Source organism: Rhynchophorus ferrugineus, unplaced genomic scaffold, assembly GCF_030347505.1.
Source record: "Rhynchophorus ferrugineus isolate W39M unplaced genomic scaffold, kcgeb_rfMv2 rfM3, whole genome shotgun sequence".
NCBI lineage: Eukaryota > Metazoa > Arthropoda > Insecta > Coleoptera > Curculionidae > Rhynchophorus > Rhynchophorus ferrugineus.
The window spans coordinates 1158523-1175676 of record NW_027472582.1 but is presented as its reverse complement, the minus strand read 5'-3'; the positions used below and the strand labels follow the sequence as shown (position 1 = coordinate 1175676).

The 17154-nt window shown below is 32.5% G+C and overlaps 1 protein-coding gene across 2 annotated transcripts in view; it reads right to left on the bottom strand.

Moving 5' to 3' along the window:
- LOC143192675 (zinc finger protein rotund) overlaps positions 1 to 17154 on the bottom strand; it is a 450170-nt gene that overhangs the window by 151637 nt on the left and 281379 nt on the right. The window contains exons 5-6 of one of the 2 annotated variants that reach the window (XM_076398153.1): positions 8757 to 8965; positions 8466 to 8486 (exon numbers count right to left, since the gene is read on the bottom strand). In XM_076398153.1, the coding sequence (XP_076254268.1) occupies positions 8466 to 8486; positions 8757 to 8965 (230 nt within the window). The remainder of the gene's footprint in view (positions 1 to 8465; positions 8487 to 8756; positions 8966 to 17154) is intronic. The other variant, XM_076398154.1, reaches the window with a different exon arrangement.

Genomic DNA, 17154 nt, shown 5'->3' with positions numbered 1-17154 from the left:
ATCCTATAAGCCTATTTCTCTACTAACTGCGATATCAAAATTATTTGAGAAACTGCTGTTAAAACACAACTGGACAATCGACCAAGTTCAGAGTTGCGGCGGTTGTTGAAAAAACTTTCGAAGAAAAAAATACTGCCTTGCGATATTCTTAGACGTCTCACAAGCTCTTGAATGGGTATGCCATTTGGGCTTAATCTATGAAGTGAACAAATTATCATCGCGGAATTACTGTCGACTGTTGGAATCAATTTTCGAAAGAAAATGAAGAGTCTCATATGAAGGGACATTCTCAATACCTATTTCGGCTGGAGTTCAACGGTAGTGTGGAACCACTTCTATATCTGCCAAATACTGATTCTACTCTTCTCATCGACGATATCTCTAGAATCTACTCAATCTTCTAATATTTTAACAAAACATTAATAAGTTCCTTTTTGGTATTAAAAATTAGTATTTGCTGCTATTTGTTGCGGATATCCCAACAATAAATGTAACAGAACTTGGAACATTTGCCGATAATACAGATATCATGGCAAAAGATATATCTCTACCTAAGGCTGTAAAATAGATACAAGTAGCAGTCAACAAGATCTATAAATGGACTAGATACTGGAAAATACAGCTTAATAGTTCCAAATCGGTCCATGCTATTTTTGCGTTGCGGCGAAATGACAAAAAAATAATTATAACACTTGACGGGTGCCAGATTCCTCAAGCAAAATCAGCTAAATACCTCCGGATATATCTTGATGGTAGATTAAATTGGAAACATCACGTTAGACAAACAGCAAATCAGATTAGGCTCAAAGTCAAGCAACTGTACTGGTTAGTCAAAACTTGATGCTTATGGCTACGTAACCAATAAAGACCTGCACTATGACTTCGAAATCAAATGGATATTCGAAGTGTTCCAAGATTTCGTCTAAAAACATTAAATAAAGTTGCTAAATCACAGCTACGTGGAAGCAATATAGTTACTGGATGTGACGCAGGAAATCAGAAGATGGAAGCGAACTAAACCACACGAACTTGTTTAGTGTTTAAGTGTATCCTTAACTTCAGCTTAAGTAGGTTAGTTTTATTTTAACATGGGGAAATATATGCTGATGTATTAATCCCATACTCGCCTTCCTTGTGTATTAATGCAAGTACAACAGAACACTAGTAATAAATTAGGATTGTAAAAAAATATTTTACTTGAATTCAATAATGTATTGTTGAACATTATTTTACTAAAAAAAAATAAATCTCTACCAATAGAATTTAAATGGAACATATTATTATTAAGTTTACTAAAATATAAATTAATATATAGATTCAAATAGATTTGATATATAAAAATATGTCAAATATGGAGCTAGTAATTTTTGAAGTACAAAAAGAGAACTATACAAAATCAGAAGAGTATAGTTCTCCAAACATAACTTATAACATATAATTTAGGGCAATTTATTATCCGGTATGCAGGAAAGCCGTTTGCTGCTTAACATGTTTACATAACAAAATCTTCCGAATTGACGGTGGATCTGTGTGTGAGATTTTTTTAACGGCAACCGCATTTTTGGGAAAAACTCTACGGATGTCTGCCTAAAATTAGAGCAAGATGTCGCCGGTATGTTATGTGAGCTTTAGATTGTGGGAAGCATCGAAAGATTTTCAAGGTGATCAGAGGAACAGGTGTAAAGTTAGGGTGGCTAGATTTGGTCTAGGACCTACTATAGGTCGGCGTTCATTAGAGGCCGGAGTACAACAAGCTATTGCATTTCTATGCGAAATCAAGTGTACATATGCCCTTAAGAAAATTCATGTAGATACGACAACAGTGGAGATTACTATTCAATGAATTGATAATACATTTTTTTATTAATTGCATCTTATATTAGATATGCTTAGTATAATTTTAATTTACGAATTAATCTATTACTACTATCCTAATGTAGTTGCATTAATACATAAGCAAGGCTAGTACGAGATTAATACATCAGTATGTATTTCCCAAAAATGGAAATAAAACTAAACTACTGAAGCTAAAGTTAAGAATACACTTAAACACTAAACAAGTTCGTGTGGTTTGGTTCGCTTCAGTCTTCTGATTTCTTGCATGTTATCCAGTAGCTGTATTGCTTCCACATTGCCTTATTGCAACCTTATCTTATGTTGTAAGTCAATATCTTGGCTGATCACTTCGTATATCCATTTGATATCGAGGTCACCATACAGATTTTCGTTGGTTACGTGGCGATAAGCATTGGTTTGATGTTTTGGTTCAACCCCATATTTGCATCCCATCTTTCCAAATTGGCTCTACGAAGAAAATGGCGTCATTGCTCTAGAGAAACTTGTGGAAATACTTACAGGAAATACCTGATTCTTAAATAGTATTCAAAGTCCTTTGTACACATTTCATCAAAATGTTTAATGTATTGCCTGTCGCAATTTGAAATTTCGTTTTAGAATGAGACTTTTTTTATTTTAAGTTATTTTTAATATATTCCTTCTCATTTTATTCTAGTTAAAAAGAGACAATGCTGTATGATTAGTTCGAAGACGGTAACGACGTAAGCAAAATTCTAAGATATGCAACTCTCGATATTATAACCTCTATAACTCAAACCTATACATTTTTGTGGCTGTATAATTAACTGTAGTTTTTGGATGTACTATAATGTTAAAAATAAATTATATTTGATAAGACTTTTGTTCAATTATTTTATTTAGATTATAATTTTGTTGTATGTAAAAGCCAAACTATAGTGTTAAAGTATTATCAAAGATCTTCAAAAGAAGCCTCTGGATTTATTCTGCATTTCTATACACTATACTTTATAATATTCTAGATCGCCTTATTAGCGTTTACTTATTTTATTATATATAATTTATGGTAAATGTTGGTTAAAATTTGATTTAAGATAAGCCTACCTAATCTACTTAATTCTAATTTCTAGAGATTTATATATTACATTTTATTTATTTTTGTAGTAAAAGAATAACAACATAAAACAATTATTGCGACATGTTATGTCAAGATCTAGTTTCTTCTTACATAATTTGCTGGTTAACTGCAAACCACAAACAACTTTTTATTGTACCCGATATTTATCCACAAAAATTGTCTGTTACGGAATTATTCTGTACATTTCTATTAAAATGTAAGAAAACGCAGAGAAGGGCCTTCTTATATAAGATAATTAATATTGTGTTTCTTCTAGTTGAGTTTACGGTCATGCAAGTACTTTTTATCACGTTCTTGAATGTTGATGTTAAATAAAGTTGTTAAAACTATAATGGATTAGTTTTTCTCAGTTTTGTCGGTTATTTGTGTTAATAATGATATAACACTTTTTTTGGTAATACTTTCTATTATAGTTTTATCTCCAAATATAATGTTATGAATATGCAAGTAGTTTTTTTGGTATAAGCTGACAAAAAGCGTATTTGAATAATATGATTATGAGTAATGATTATTTAAAATAAATAGTTGTTAATTTTTTTGGGTATTATAATTTTGTTTGTTTTTTTAAATAATTATGTTTACTTAGTCATAATGTATTCTATTATATATTACAACTCAATTTTACTAGAACTATCACTCGTTTTATCGCTATAATGATGTAATATTATTTTTATTTACTATTCCTAGTTTACGAACAATATAAACACCAGAGTGCGATAAAATTATATATTATGTTATGAACTTACCATATATGGCAAGATCTGCAATCAGCAGATTGTAGTTTGAAGGTCAAATCCATTTTACGTTAAATTATAGATAATTTTTAGTATTGCATAAGAAATGTTAAAGATAAAAATCTTTTATTCTTAATTTATGAGCATTGTGATTTTTAAAAATAGATACGTTTTAGAACATTTTGTCTGATATATTTTAATAGTGAGGTTTAGTTCATATATCGTTATGAATATAACAGAAGATTATTTGAAAGACCGAAAAATGATTATAAACTAAATTCGTTATTTTAAGATGAAATCTATTCATTAAGTTTTAGAATCTTTTTTTTTGAACATAAAATAATATGACATTTAAAATGGTATGGCATGTAGAAGATCATTTCAGTAAGTGATTTTCTGTATAAAATATCTTATTTTAATTCTAAATTTAACGTCTTTATTTGATCTATTGATCAGATCGGATGATCGTAAACATTTTAGTCTACATACATCACTGTTATCACTTCATTGGTATATTGGCTTTCAAAGTATTTACAAAATTAATATTTTCAATTATACTCGTTATGGGTTTTAGAAGGATATCACGCTGTATCGGTTTGTAGTACGTACCATAGCCCAAGAAACATAGTATGGAGCATCCACTCTAGGAAGAAACACTTTCTTTTGGAACTATTGAATTATAGTTATATTAAGTTACCTTAGTTACACTATAAAAGGACTGGATAAGCCCAAATTGACCCACAAGTATTGATTTACTTAGCAATTTCTTGTTCCTCATGATAATTTAGATTTGGGCCTAACATGCTAAAATATTTGGTTTAGTGTAAGTTAGGTATGCCGAAAAAATATCGATATTTGAGAAAAATATCGATATTTCTGGCTAATATTTTTTTGACCGATATATCGATATTTTTTTCAGTCGATATTTTTCGATGTTTTTAAAACGATTAAAGATATTTCTTAAAAGTTATAAAATATATACTTAATTTTAAAGGATTGGTCTATTTCGGTACTTAATTATAAAAATACCGCTGATGTTATAAACAATATTTCGATATTTTTTTTGATCGATATTATCTAAAAAATATCGAAAATGATATATCGATATTGTTTAAGATATTTTTTTAAATAACGATATATCGAACTAGTTTAAACCCACGTTATTTTCATTTGGTAAGTACGTGCCAAGCTAGATATCGGTTCAGATGTAATTAAGGATATTTAACATCCTCAGTATGAGAGAGTTTTTAGTTTTTAAGTCAAGTTTTTGGTTCTTACTTAATTCAGTTGTTTTGTTAAAGAAAAAAAATACCGATACACCAACTTGAGTTTATTAATAAACATTCAACATTAGACCAGGTGTATAGAATAACAGAAGTCATTTTAAAAGCCCATGAAGATAAAAAAGAATGTCGAGCATTCTATGTTCTAGATGTTCGTAAGCTCCTGTTCATAAGTTACAGAAAATGTTACCAAAACTATATACTGAACTATTAGAATCTATATGGACCTAAACAATAATAACACAATATAATACAAGTTTTCCAGAACGAAGTTCTAAGAAGCATAATGAGTACATCCAGATTCTACAGAACTGTGAGTAGTCACTCACACCTTCATATACCGATTCTTATTCAGGAAATTAAAATAATCGCAAAGACATGAGGAGGAATTCCATTCTCATATTTAGATCGAACTATTGCAACTCTTAGATTGCATCATAACAGATCATAAACTTAAAAGAATTGAACCATTTGCAGTTGAATCTTTTGCAGTATAGGGTCGTGAGGTATAGTAGACATTTAACAGAAAAAAAAGACAAATTGTAGGTTAGTCGGCAACGACTAGTAACCATATAATAAATTTAAAAAAAGTTTTTTATGGAGGCGTCTTAATCCTTTATGTCACTGGGTCCTCGAGACATATTAAGATAGGTGTATGGTTTGTTTATGTCGAAACAGTTTGTGTTTTGTAAAATCCCTGCTTCTGACATGGACAGTTGTACGAAGCTTTCTTACGAGACTCTTTCAAACATTTAAACACCCTTTTACTTCACGTAGCATTGCAGAAATTTCCGTAACATAACTCGCCAAATATGACCCAATTAGACCTTTCTGTTGGGCTATTTGATTACATTTCTCGATGACTGTAACGCAAGCTAATTATCAGACTGCAATTCTTTCTGTTGAAGACAATAGCGAAGAAGCCACATGAAATTTACAACAGGCAAGTGACAATATAAATAATTGGATACAAACATGGAACGTAAATCTGTGCATGTACAGTTCACGTATAATCAGACAGAACAAGCATCAATAATAATAAATAACACTATTGTTCCATATAGCAACAACGCAACAAGTATCTCTGGAATTAATTGTCATTATTTTGACAAAAAAGCTTATTTTTTTAGATCAGATGAAGTAAATTGGCTGAAACATCCGTAAAAATAAAGTCACACACCTATATATATCATATATACCGAAAATTCGGTGTATATCGACCGATTGATGGTATAGTAGGTTCGAAAAAACACCGTTTCGCAGCCGTCTCGATTTTCCCATAACACTCGTAGATTGAATCTGACGCAGCGATATTCGACGGCGGACGCGGGGGCGCTAGAGTCCGGGGGGACGCGGGACCGGCACCGCCAACTTATACGCCACATTAGGATTTTTTAAAGATCGTCCTTTCTCTGTTTCGCTCTCACCCCAGTTCTCTTAAAAATATCTCGTTTCAGGCGAGCGAAAAGAAGAAACCGTGTATACATATATATATCGAGGAGGAAAAAAAACTAATTTCGTACCCTCTTTTTAAACAGGAAACGTTTTTGGCGGAAACGATCAGATCGTGAAACATTTCGAGTTTGTTTCGGATGCGTGTGTGTGTGTGTGTGAGAGAGAGTGGGGCCCCGCGGATGGAATTGTTACATTTTCGGATTTTCGGAGAGCGGTCCTGGGAAGGTACCGAGAGAAGGAAGTGATTGGGCGCGGTTCACATAGGAAACCGTCGTTTTCTGAACACCGACCAGTAGCATTAAACGACTTTATTCGATAATTAAGATCAATGGTTGCGATAAAAATTAATTATTGAGATTTATTATGGTTACACGCTTTGGTCCGAGGCAACAGGTTTTTTCTTGGTGAATATATATGGACAAGAACATCGGAAAGTAGTGGCACAAAAATAATGTTGGTTTTCAGTAGAATCCTCTTTGACGTTTGACGCGATTTTGTATACAATTTGAATTACAATTCGAATAAGTATGACTATACATTACCATTAAACAATATATATATATATATATATATATATATATATATATATATATATATATATATATATATATATATATATATATATATATATATATATCACTCAGAATTAAAAATCATTAGTTCTAAAGCAATTTGACATGAATTTTCGTCCCTATCACCCCAAAATACATTTATTTAGAGAATTTGATTTTCATCCGAGAGGTAAAAAAGTTTTGAACTTTTTCCATATCTATTGGTATCGAAAATTGGGGAACTTTAGCCATATTCACATTTTCTGCTGTCATTTTCAATCAAATAATAGTATATTAATGAAAATTACAGCCAAACAAGAATAGGTGGTATAATAATTTTCGTACAATTTTTGGTTTTTAATTTGTACAATGAAAAGTGTATTTCTAAAAAATGAGCGGATTTCTGTTTATATCAAATATCTTAAAAAACATGAATTGTAGATTAATTTAACATGGATTTTCATTTTTTTCGCCTCAAACTACGTATATTTTGAGCTTTTTACCTTTATCTGAGAAGTAAAACATTTTTATAGTTTTTCCATATATATAGTCGTGAAAATTTGAGATTTTTACCCATTTTCACACTTTTTGCCATCATTTCCGTTCAAGTAATCGCAGACCATTGAAAGTCTCAAGGTTTATAAAGAGTTTTACGCCGAATCGAATGATGGTAAAATAATTTTCATATAACCTATAGTTTATAAGTAGTAGAATGAATACTAATATAGTACTAATATATATCACGGATTTCGGTTTCTTAACCTTTCTTCAAAAGGTCAAAGATTGTCCAAGTATGATATACTTATTATATTAGAGTTTACCTGATTGTGAGAAATAATATAAATAACTATATATTACAACATATTCCTTCTAAAGAATTTGGAAAAGATTCAAAAGAATTATTCATTTATAGGTTTTATTTCGTCAAATCCAAAAATGCAAGAGGCTTGGATAGTTTTCTAATCACTGTTGTCTTCTTATAAATACATATTTCGCCAGTTATAAGCTCACTGAAAAATGATTGACACTTTTTTCGAAATAACACAGATTATTTTATAGTTGTTTACGAATTATTTATTTTCTTGTAGTTTATTCAGTTGGATGCAATCTTGCGGAAAGTTCTTTTATAGCTTGTTAAAATAGGTTGAACCCTTTCAATTGAGATGCACTTTCACTTTTTTTCGTTTCAATTATTTTTGATGAAACATGACTAGAATATCAGCTATCTAATATTGTATGGCTTATATACATTCTGTTGTACTTCTTCGTCCTTTTTGATATAATATTGTTAGGAAATAATATATTTAAAAACAATATTATCATTAAAACATTGGAGACCCTATCTTTAGTCCATATTGAGTAGTTATTATATATTATTTATTTTTTTATGTAATTCATAATTCGTTATTAATAAATGTTGGGTGTTAGGGTACATATTAAGAAAAGTTAAGTTGGCGTAAAGAAGAAACGGACATAAAAATGGACTTACCTGATGGATCGTTGAGGTATGCTAAAAACATATCTTTATTTTTTACGCACAATTTATCATTTGCTCTGTATATACCGTACACAGTATATACATGATGTAATAGGTTTATGAACAAGAAATTCCGTCTTTCAACAGCAAAGAATCAATGTCGTTTTTGTGTTTTCAATTAAAATAATCGATAGCAATAAAAAGCAATGGTGGTGTTTCTTCAACCAGCAACATTTCGAATTAGAAAGTTTCCTTTCACTGTTTCTGACGTTAATGGCGGATGAATAAAGGAAGCCAACCTACCTGTGGACACATTTTGCACTGATACTTTCTGGGCTGGACGCCGCCATTTTGCATGCCACCCATCTTGGTGGCGTTGATCGGTTGCGGGACGACCAGTAGAGCAGGACTCGAACCTGCAACACCCGGACTGGAGCTGCTTGATGTCGAACGTCCTGAGGTGTAAAGGCCTGGCGTCCCAGCCATGTGATGGTCTTCCATACCAGCATATACTGGAAAATATAATTTTGATATAGTCCATTACTATATATACTAACAGAAAAACAGACATGGTGAAAAATAAAGAAAAAATCAAAAAAATTTCAATCAACAAGATAGTCGAACACTCATCGTAAGAATTTATTATTATATAATTTTTACATTGTTATTAGTCGTTTATGACTAACCTACAATTTGTCTTTATTACATTGACCCTATCTCAGTCTTTGCTGAAATAATGTTTATACATGTCACTGCTGTATTTTTTATTATATGCACCTCACTATACAATACTACACTACATAAGATTAGATCAAAACATCCCCATAATTGAACTCCGTATGGTTATATAGGTTTCAGTATTTGCTTATAAAATAGCAATTTATTATGTACTGATAATTGTGATTTTCCTCCAATTAGCCAGTACATTTTCCTATATTTCAATTCCACTTCTTTTGGTTTCCTCTTTATATGTTCCTTCCAGCGAAATTTTGCATCAAGATTCATTCCGAGTTATTTAGCGTGGTTGCTATATGGAATGATAGTATTATTTAATGTTATTGGTGCTTGTACGGTCTGATTGTAGGTGAACTGCATATGCATAGGTTTAGTTTCATTAATTTTTATCTTCCAAGCTTGTGTCCACTTATTTATGTCACTCTCCGACAGCTATAATCGCAGTATCATCAACGAATGTAGTTACCGTAATATTGTCCATTTGTGGTATATCACAAGTATGGAGTAGATAAAGCATTGGCCCCACTACACTTCCTTGTGGTACACCTGCTTTATCATCTTTTATTGTAGAGTAAGCTTCTTCTTGTTTGACTCTAAACATTCTGGTTGTAATGTAGGATTTTAATAGTTCGGTGTGTTGTTTTGGTAACATTTTCTGTAGTTTATGAACAAGTTTATATGGGAGTGATTAGATACATCGAGACGTTCACATACCGGACAAGTAATTAAGAGAACTGCAACTAATATACTACACTTAATAGCAAAAATGACCCATGGGATATATAAGTAAAAACAAGTTGTACTGTATTTGGTAACTAGTAATAAATAACTAAAAAAATTCTTTACTAATTCAGATGAGAATAATATTGATACTATTGTCCCAAATATTGAAATAATTCTAAATGTTACTGAAAAAGTTAGACATAGAAAGAGAGTATATTAATAAAATCAATACACAACAATGAACAGGTCCTCCAGACTAAAGTTAAACAAGAAACACGAGCGTCGTTAGTTTCGCGAAACGATTTATATACGAAATCTAAACAGCCATGGCAAAGATCTTTGAATTCGCCTTGTCTAGGTCCTCGCGTGGCCTCGGGTCGACGTCGCGAACAGCTCGAAAAATTTCCTGTTTGACTGGTACCGAAATATTAATCCTAATCATGTGGCAATGGCATGGACCCGAATTTCTGTTCTCCTTTGTGTGTAATGTGTCGAGATTGGAGATTGCCAAATGTGACTTTGTTAATGCGCCACGGCGTAGTTGTCGACGATAAATCCGTCGAAGGGGCCCGGCCGCGACGGCGGCACTGCACCAGGCCCCGCTACTATAAGAACAATTAACCGCGAGAAAATATTCTTTAATTGCTTTCAAGACGCGACAGTTAGCAGCGACAACTGTAAAAAAATGAATTTTTATGTTCAAGATTCTATCATCTTCTTGCTACTAAATGAATTTAACTTTATTGAAGTTACGTAATTTAAATATTAATGTAGATTTAATGGTACAAGAAGAAATTTATTTACACGCATGACAGACAAACTAACATTCAAAACAAAATATTATTTCACGACAAACTTATAATCAATTTTAGTGCAGCTGGTGTCATTAGATGATTTTCCTCAATACTCGGACTAAATTTCTCTACAATTCGCTGGGCATACATGGGTGGTTAATGTCTGGCTAGTTCCATTCCCACAACTGCTTTATTTCAATCAATAACTAAACTTATATTTGATGTAGAAGATTTAAACTATTCCTCAACCCAATTTTTTCTATTTTTAAATTCGTGTCTTATTATTTCTTGAGCAATGAATCCAGTTACTTTCTTTAATCTTTGTAGTATTAATGAATTCTTTCCAACCTTCTTTGTCTTTCCTTTTTAAGTTGCTCTAGTTTCTAGTTTGATCTCTAGTTTCCAAAAGTTTTGCTCAAATATTTGTTAGGACTGCCACAACATTCTTTTATGCCCCTTTAAGTATTACTGTTAGGTATACACCTGCTTTTTAATTGCTCAAATAATAGATTCCTAATTTAGACTCAAAATATATCGAAATAAAAATGTTATCAAAAAAACGAGAATAATATTTATTAAAAACTTATCGTCTGATCCTTATCAGTATATTAGTATATCATTGCTTCTGATTTTCGCTATAAATTATACATCAAATTCAAATTCATCATTATTTTTATGACATGACAAATAAATGTTTATTATCAAAAAACGAGTCAGAAGCACCACATAATAAACTATTAGCGAACTGCGGCTGCTTTTAGAGAAGCTAGAACAGTTCGCTTAGCAGTGTATGACAGACGAGAAGTACAAGAGAAGTTTATTATTTAGTTTATTACTATAAGTTTATAAATTCGCACTGTATCCTATGAAAGCAGTTAAATGAGTAAATATCAAGCGAAGCCAGATTAATACAGTATAGTTGCGGGGCTATAGTCAAGTTCAGTTTAGCTTGAGCTCCTCTTATATCTGTACAACGAAAGTTGTTATTTTTATGATTATATAGTAGAAAAAACAAGAGTTACCAGCTTATAATTCCAGACAAAAAGACGTTCCACACTTGGCTTATTACTTTTAATCACGGCCTGTATTGTGAATCACTACATAGTATAAAACAAAGTCGCCTTTTCTGTCCCTATATCCCTATGTGCGCTTAAATCTTTAAAACTACGCAACGGATTTTGATGCGGTTTTTTTCAATAGATAGAGTGATTCAAGAGGAAGGTTTATATGTATAATACATGCATAATATACTAAGGCAACATTACTAATTTTAGAGGTTTCTAACGTGATGTCGTAAATTAACCTATTTTTTTAGGCTTATTTAGCAATTAGCAAAAACGCTGCCTAACCCTACGAGTTAGATCAAATTAATGTACTACAGTATTGTACACCATAAAAAGGTCTACAAAAAAGTCCGCGATGGTATATGTTTATCTTTTAGGGATAACCCACATTAACCATTTTTATTGTTTACTTTTTACGTGAGAAAATGGCTTATTTACGAAGCTATTTTAAGCAATACGGCATTAATCCTTATCGAATTAAGTACCTTAAATACAGTGTGCAATTAATATAGATCAATATGGTTCCTTACAGCATGTAAATTAAACAAATATTTTCGGAGATATTACAAATTTAAAATTTGCGTTTAAAAATGTGTAATGTAATAAAAATTGTATGAATTTAGATATTCCAAAGATAGCAGGAAATCTTCATAGTAAGTATAGGGGAAGAGGAATTGTTTTACTCCAAATTTAATGCGTGCAGGCCAAGGGCAGTAATGAATGAACCAAAAATACTGGATCGATTTTAATCATGTTTTCATTGAGTGACATAGGCATATATATTTTATGCCCGTGCAAAGTCGGAGCGGGCCGCTATGTTTTTATATACAACGTTCATATTTTTTCTGTAGTGTATTGAATTTAGTATCAGCATTGCACCCGTGCGAAGCCGGAGCGGGTCGCTAGTTTATAATAAAATAAAAAGAATTATTAAATTAGTCTTAGTTATTTCGGATTTATTCGGCTGGAAACGTTAAATTTGATACGACGGGATTTTTCAAACAAGACGTCGACATTATTCCAAATGTCAATCGGAGATTTGCCTCACACATCTTACGCTTTAATGAATATATCACCACCGTACGAATGTTTAGTCCGAATCGGACAGTTGTAACCCAATATATTATTCAAACAAGGGAAAGTTACTATGAAAATATTTTATTACCAATTTTGTTTCGAATCAGATAAGTGGAATACGGCAACAGCGATAACATGACAGGAAACGTCTTGTATTTCAGTCTGTCAGAATCACTAACGCGGCAATTCTCGAGTCGGTGGTATCGGAGTACGACCCGCGGTCAAGTTGTGAAGTTCAGTTTAAATTTTTCTAGGTATTTTACCTTTTATATAATTGTATTACTACAAATACAAACAGGAAAAAAATTATTGTAAAATTAGTGAAAACGAAATTGAGTCATTTTTGAAGCGAATGATTGGAGATGGTGAAAAGTAAATCATGTACATCTTATCTGCTCCAGATATCACAGCAAAATTCTGCAAAAGCTTCAGAGGTGGTTGTAAGGCTCGCTTTCATAAAAGGAAATATTTGGTAGGATTGGAAAGGAATTCCTTATCATGAGCTGCTTGAACGTAACGAGGCCTCTGTTTTTCGACTTTTTACTGGTAAGGCGATTAAAAATTGACCAGAATGTTAACATGGAAACAACATGTTACTTTCAACGGAATGTTAATTGATATTCTGTGAAAAGTATTTTAATGGTTATAGGAAAACGTTGTTTTCGAACATAGGTAGTCTGAAATTCATATAGCCACAAAACCTGTGATATGTAGAAATGTTTTAAGTTCGTTTAATTTCTTTTGAGCCAGACGACTGAATAGTTTATTGGCAATGTCCGCATTATTTTGGAGGTGTTGGGACACAATTTGTTTTCTTGTTGTTCCACAATAGCTGGTTTATCATTTTCAAGTTTAAAATTCTATGCCAGAACTGTACTAGAGTTCGAACTATCTATAGGTATTCTAAGAAGGTGGCAGAAATCTTTTTAAGTAACAAAAACAGAAAAAAGTTAAAAATTAATTAATAATCATTGTCTAGAATCAATGATTCATTATTAAGAAATGAAAGCGTGTGATTGTGATATTTATTGATTTTCGTTCTGCTTTTGATTCTACAATCCGAACTTAGGAAACTTTAAATTTTATTAAACCCTTTGAGGTACCTTGAACGGACATTTATCTGCAATCTCATTTGGTCTTACTTTCAACAGAATGTTAAATGATATTCTGTGAAAAGTATTTTAATGGTTATAGGAAAACGTTGTTTTTTAAAATTTTTCAATATCCGGCAGTTCGCATTGCAGTATTTGGATCTTGCTTGAGATGCAGCTTGAGAATTAATGAAGAAAAAACAAAAGTATCGACTATTCAACCATTTGTAATCAGTAATGTAACATAAGAGAAGAAAGTGACATTAAGGCTGAATAAATAAGCTGAATTGGGTAAGCTGCATAGGAGTGTGGAAGAGTGGATTCGTTTTTTTCGAACACTTTTTTTGGCTATTTTTCTGTATGGCTCAAAGGCTTGGTGTTAAGTAGTCAAATCCTACATGTTTCTCCCCCAGATAGAATTAAACATAAATAATTTTGAGGTTATGCTGAAGAACAGCAAAAGGAGAGCCTTCAGAGCATCTTCTTGTAGAAAAGTGTATCCACTGTTTGATCATTTATAGAAGAGGTTTGTTTAATGATCGTCAACGTCAATTTTCATCATCTTCAAACAGTCTATGTACTCAAATAGCTTCCAACAGTCTAGCTTTATGTATTGAAAAATAAACCCCCAGCCGGCTTGGTGACGTAGTGGTTAAGGCGACCGGACGGTCCTCCTACTATTGCGATAGTCGTTGGTTCAAATCCTACCGGGGCATGGTCGTAAATTTATGTTTGTGATTGTTTAATATTTGTGATTGATGATTACTAGAAAAGAGTGCAAAATCCGACAGGGAAAATGATCCTAATCACGCCAGTAACCAGGCTGGGTAAGACCGGATGTTTTCTAGTATGATTTCTAAAGTTGGTCATTTGCCAGTCAGTAGGCTTAATGCTGAGGACCGTGGTTTGGAGCCCACGTTAAACTGTAGGCTCCGTCCAGATCAACCTCTAGTTGGTATAAGGAGACTTTAAAATTATTTTCTTGTTTTTGTTACATATTTCACTAGCGATAAGAAAAGGTAAAAAACGGAAAGCAATACCCTATCCTATCACATTTAATACATGAATACTCTCAAGCGATATAAAGCGAATATTGCTGGTAAAGAAACCAATTGTCACTGTGAAACCTTCATAACAGCCAAACCAACCTAATTTTGTACCTGCAATAAAATAGACTAGCTGGAAATTGGCGATTGAATATAAGCGCTTCTCTAAAGGATATCCGAACGCTGTTGGCGAGTTTAACAAGGCAGACAAGGCTCGGTGTCCCTCAAATAAAATCGCATCAATATAATCGCCTGTTATAGGTTTCGGACTGATTTAAAATTCATGGGATATTTTAATTGCAGCGAAACTACTCGCAAACGATCGCGAATCAGCGGCGACCGTACGAGAGAGCGAGAGAGGAACAGTCCGGCGTGTTGCTCTACATGCCAATTCGAACATTGTAATGTACGGCGTCGTATTTATTCCAATTTGTTCGCCAATAAACGTCATGTTTCCGAAAGGAAATAACGGACATAAAAACGATTATCAACAATTAACGTAAAATATTCAAAACGGCCGGGTTCGGGGTAGGGATGTTGCCCGCGCAGAAAGGTTTCGATATTTCGATATATTTTTTTAAATATATATTATAAATTAATTATAAATTAATTAAAATTAATTTAATATATTATAACAAGAAAGTAACTACCGACACAGCCGGTATTACATTCTATTATTAGTATATAACATTCTATTTTTCAGATCACTGCCTATGATCCTGATCTATGTCTTCTTCGGACCTATATTTTCCTTTCAAAAAGGTAGATTTTGCCACAGTGTGCCAGGAAAGCGTACACCTTTAATTCTACAGTCGTGCCCGATCAATTGCAATCTACATCTCTGGATTTGTTCCTCATGTGCCCAATATATTGATTGATAAATCTTAGTTGAGTAACCTTTTTTAAGGCTTATTCTTCAGTAGATTTTACAATCCCGAACAATATCCATATTGTAATTAGTTGCAGCTAATCTATTATAAGTTGGAACTTTGAAGTTAATATGACTGTTTCAGTTGATTGACGTACGAAGATTCATTTTTCATTTCATTTCAATTGACGTTGACTTTCTGAATGATTAAATAAGACCTCCTGTGTAAATAATTAGAAGCAGATATGCACTTTAGGTTTTAATATCGATATCTTACTTTGCAAGTAGAAGTTCGATGTTCTCATCTATAATTATCGATACTTTGAAAAAAATGTCGACCATCCCTAGTTTGGGGTACATATAAATTTCCTCGAGTTTGCCTTTGAATGAGGGAAAGACCAACCAACGACAAAAAAAACTGATACTAATAACAAGGAGACGAAGAAGAAAAACGCTCGGAATAAATAAGGTTTAATTTTGAGCTCACTGGGCCATCTTGCGTTATCGTTATAATTAATATCGATAAACCGGACGTTAAGTGTCCGGTCTTAATTAAAATCTTAATTTTATGTCTTCATATAAATATGTTCAGGTATATCTATTGCCAGCATCGTCAGTAATGAAGCCAGAGAGGACTGCATGCAGGTACAATTACCGATCATGCATGTTCTAGCGAGTTTTCGCAGGCGGCCGAGGAAAAATGGCACCACAAACAGAGCCATTAAAACGAAATGACTTCTTTATTAAATGACATGTATCATTAGCAAAAAAAAACAAATAACTAAATTGGTATAATTAGATAATGTAGTGACGATATTCTTCAGTAGTTATACAAGTACCTCGTACTGTAATAACTGATGATGAAAATGACAAAAAATAAACAAATAACTATTTCTCTAGTTTTATTTTTATATATTTTAAAGTCTCCTTTTACCAACTATGGGTTTATCTGGACTGACATGAGCTTTGAACCACGATTAAGCCTACTGACTGGTGAGTGACCAACTTAGAAATCATCCCAGAATGCATCCGGTCTTACCCAGCCTGATTACTGGCGTGACAGGGATCATTTTCTTTGTAGGATTTTACACTCTTGCCTAGGACAATCACAAATATTAAACAATCACAAACATAAATTTACGACCATGCCCCAGCAGGATTCGAACCCGCGGCTATAGCAACAGTAGGAGGACCGTACTGTTGCTTTTACCACTGCGCCACCAAGCCAGTACCTCTAGTTTTTGTGGTAAAAAGCAAACTAAGGTTTTTAGTTAAAAAAAAGGTTAAACATTAACTAAATATG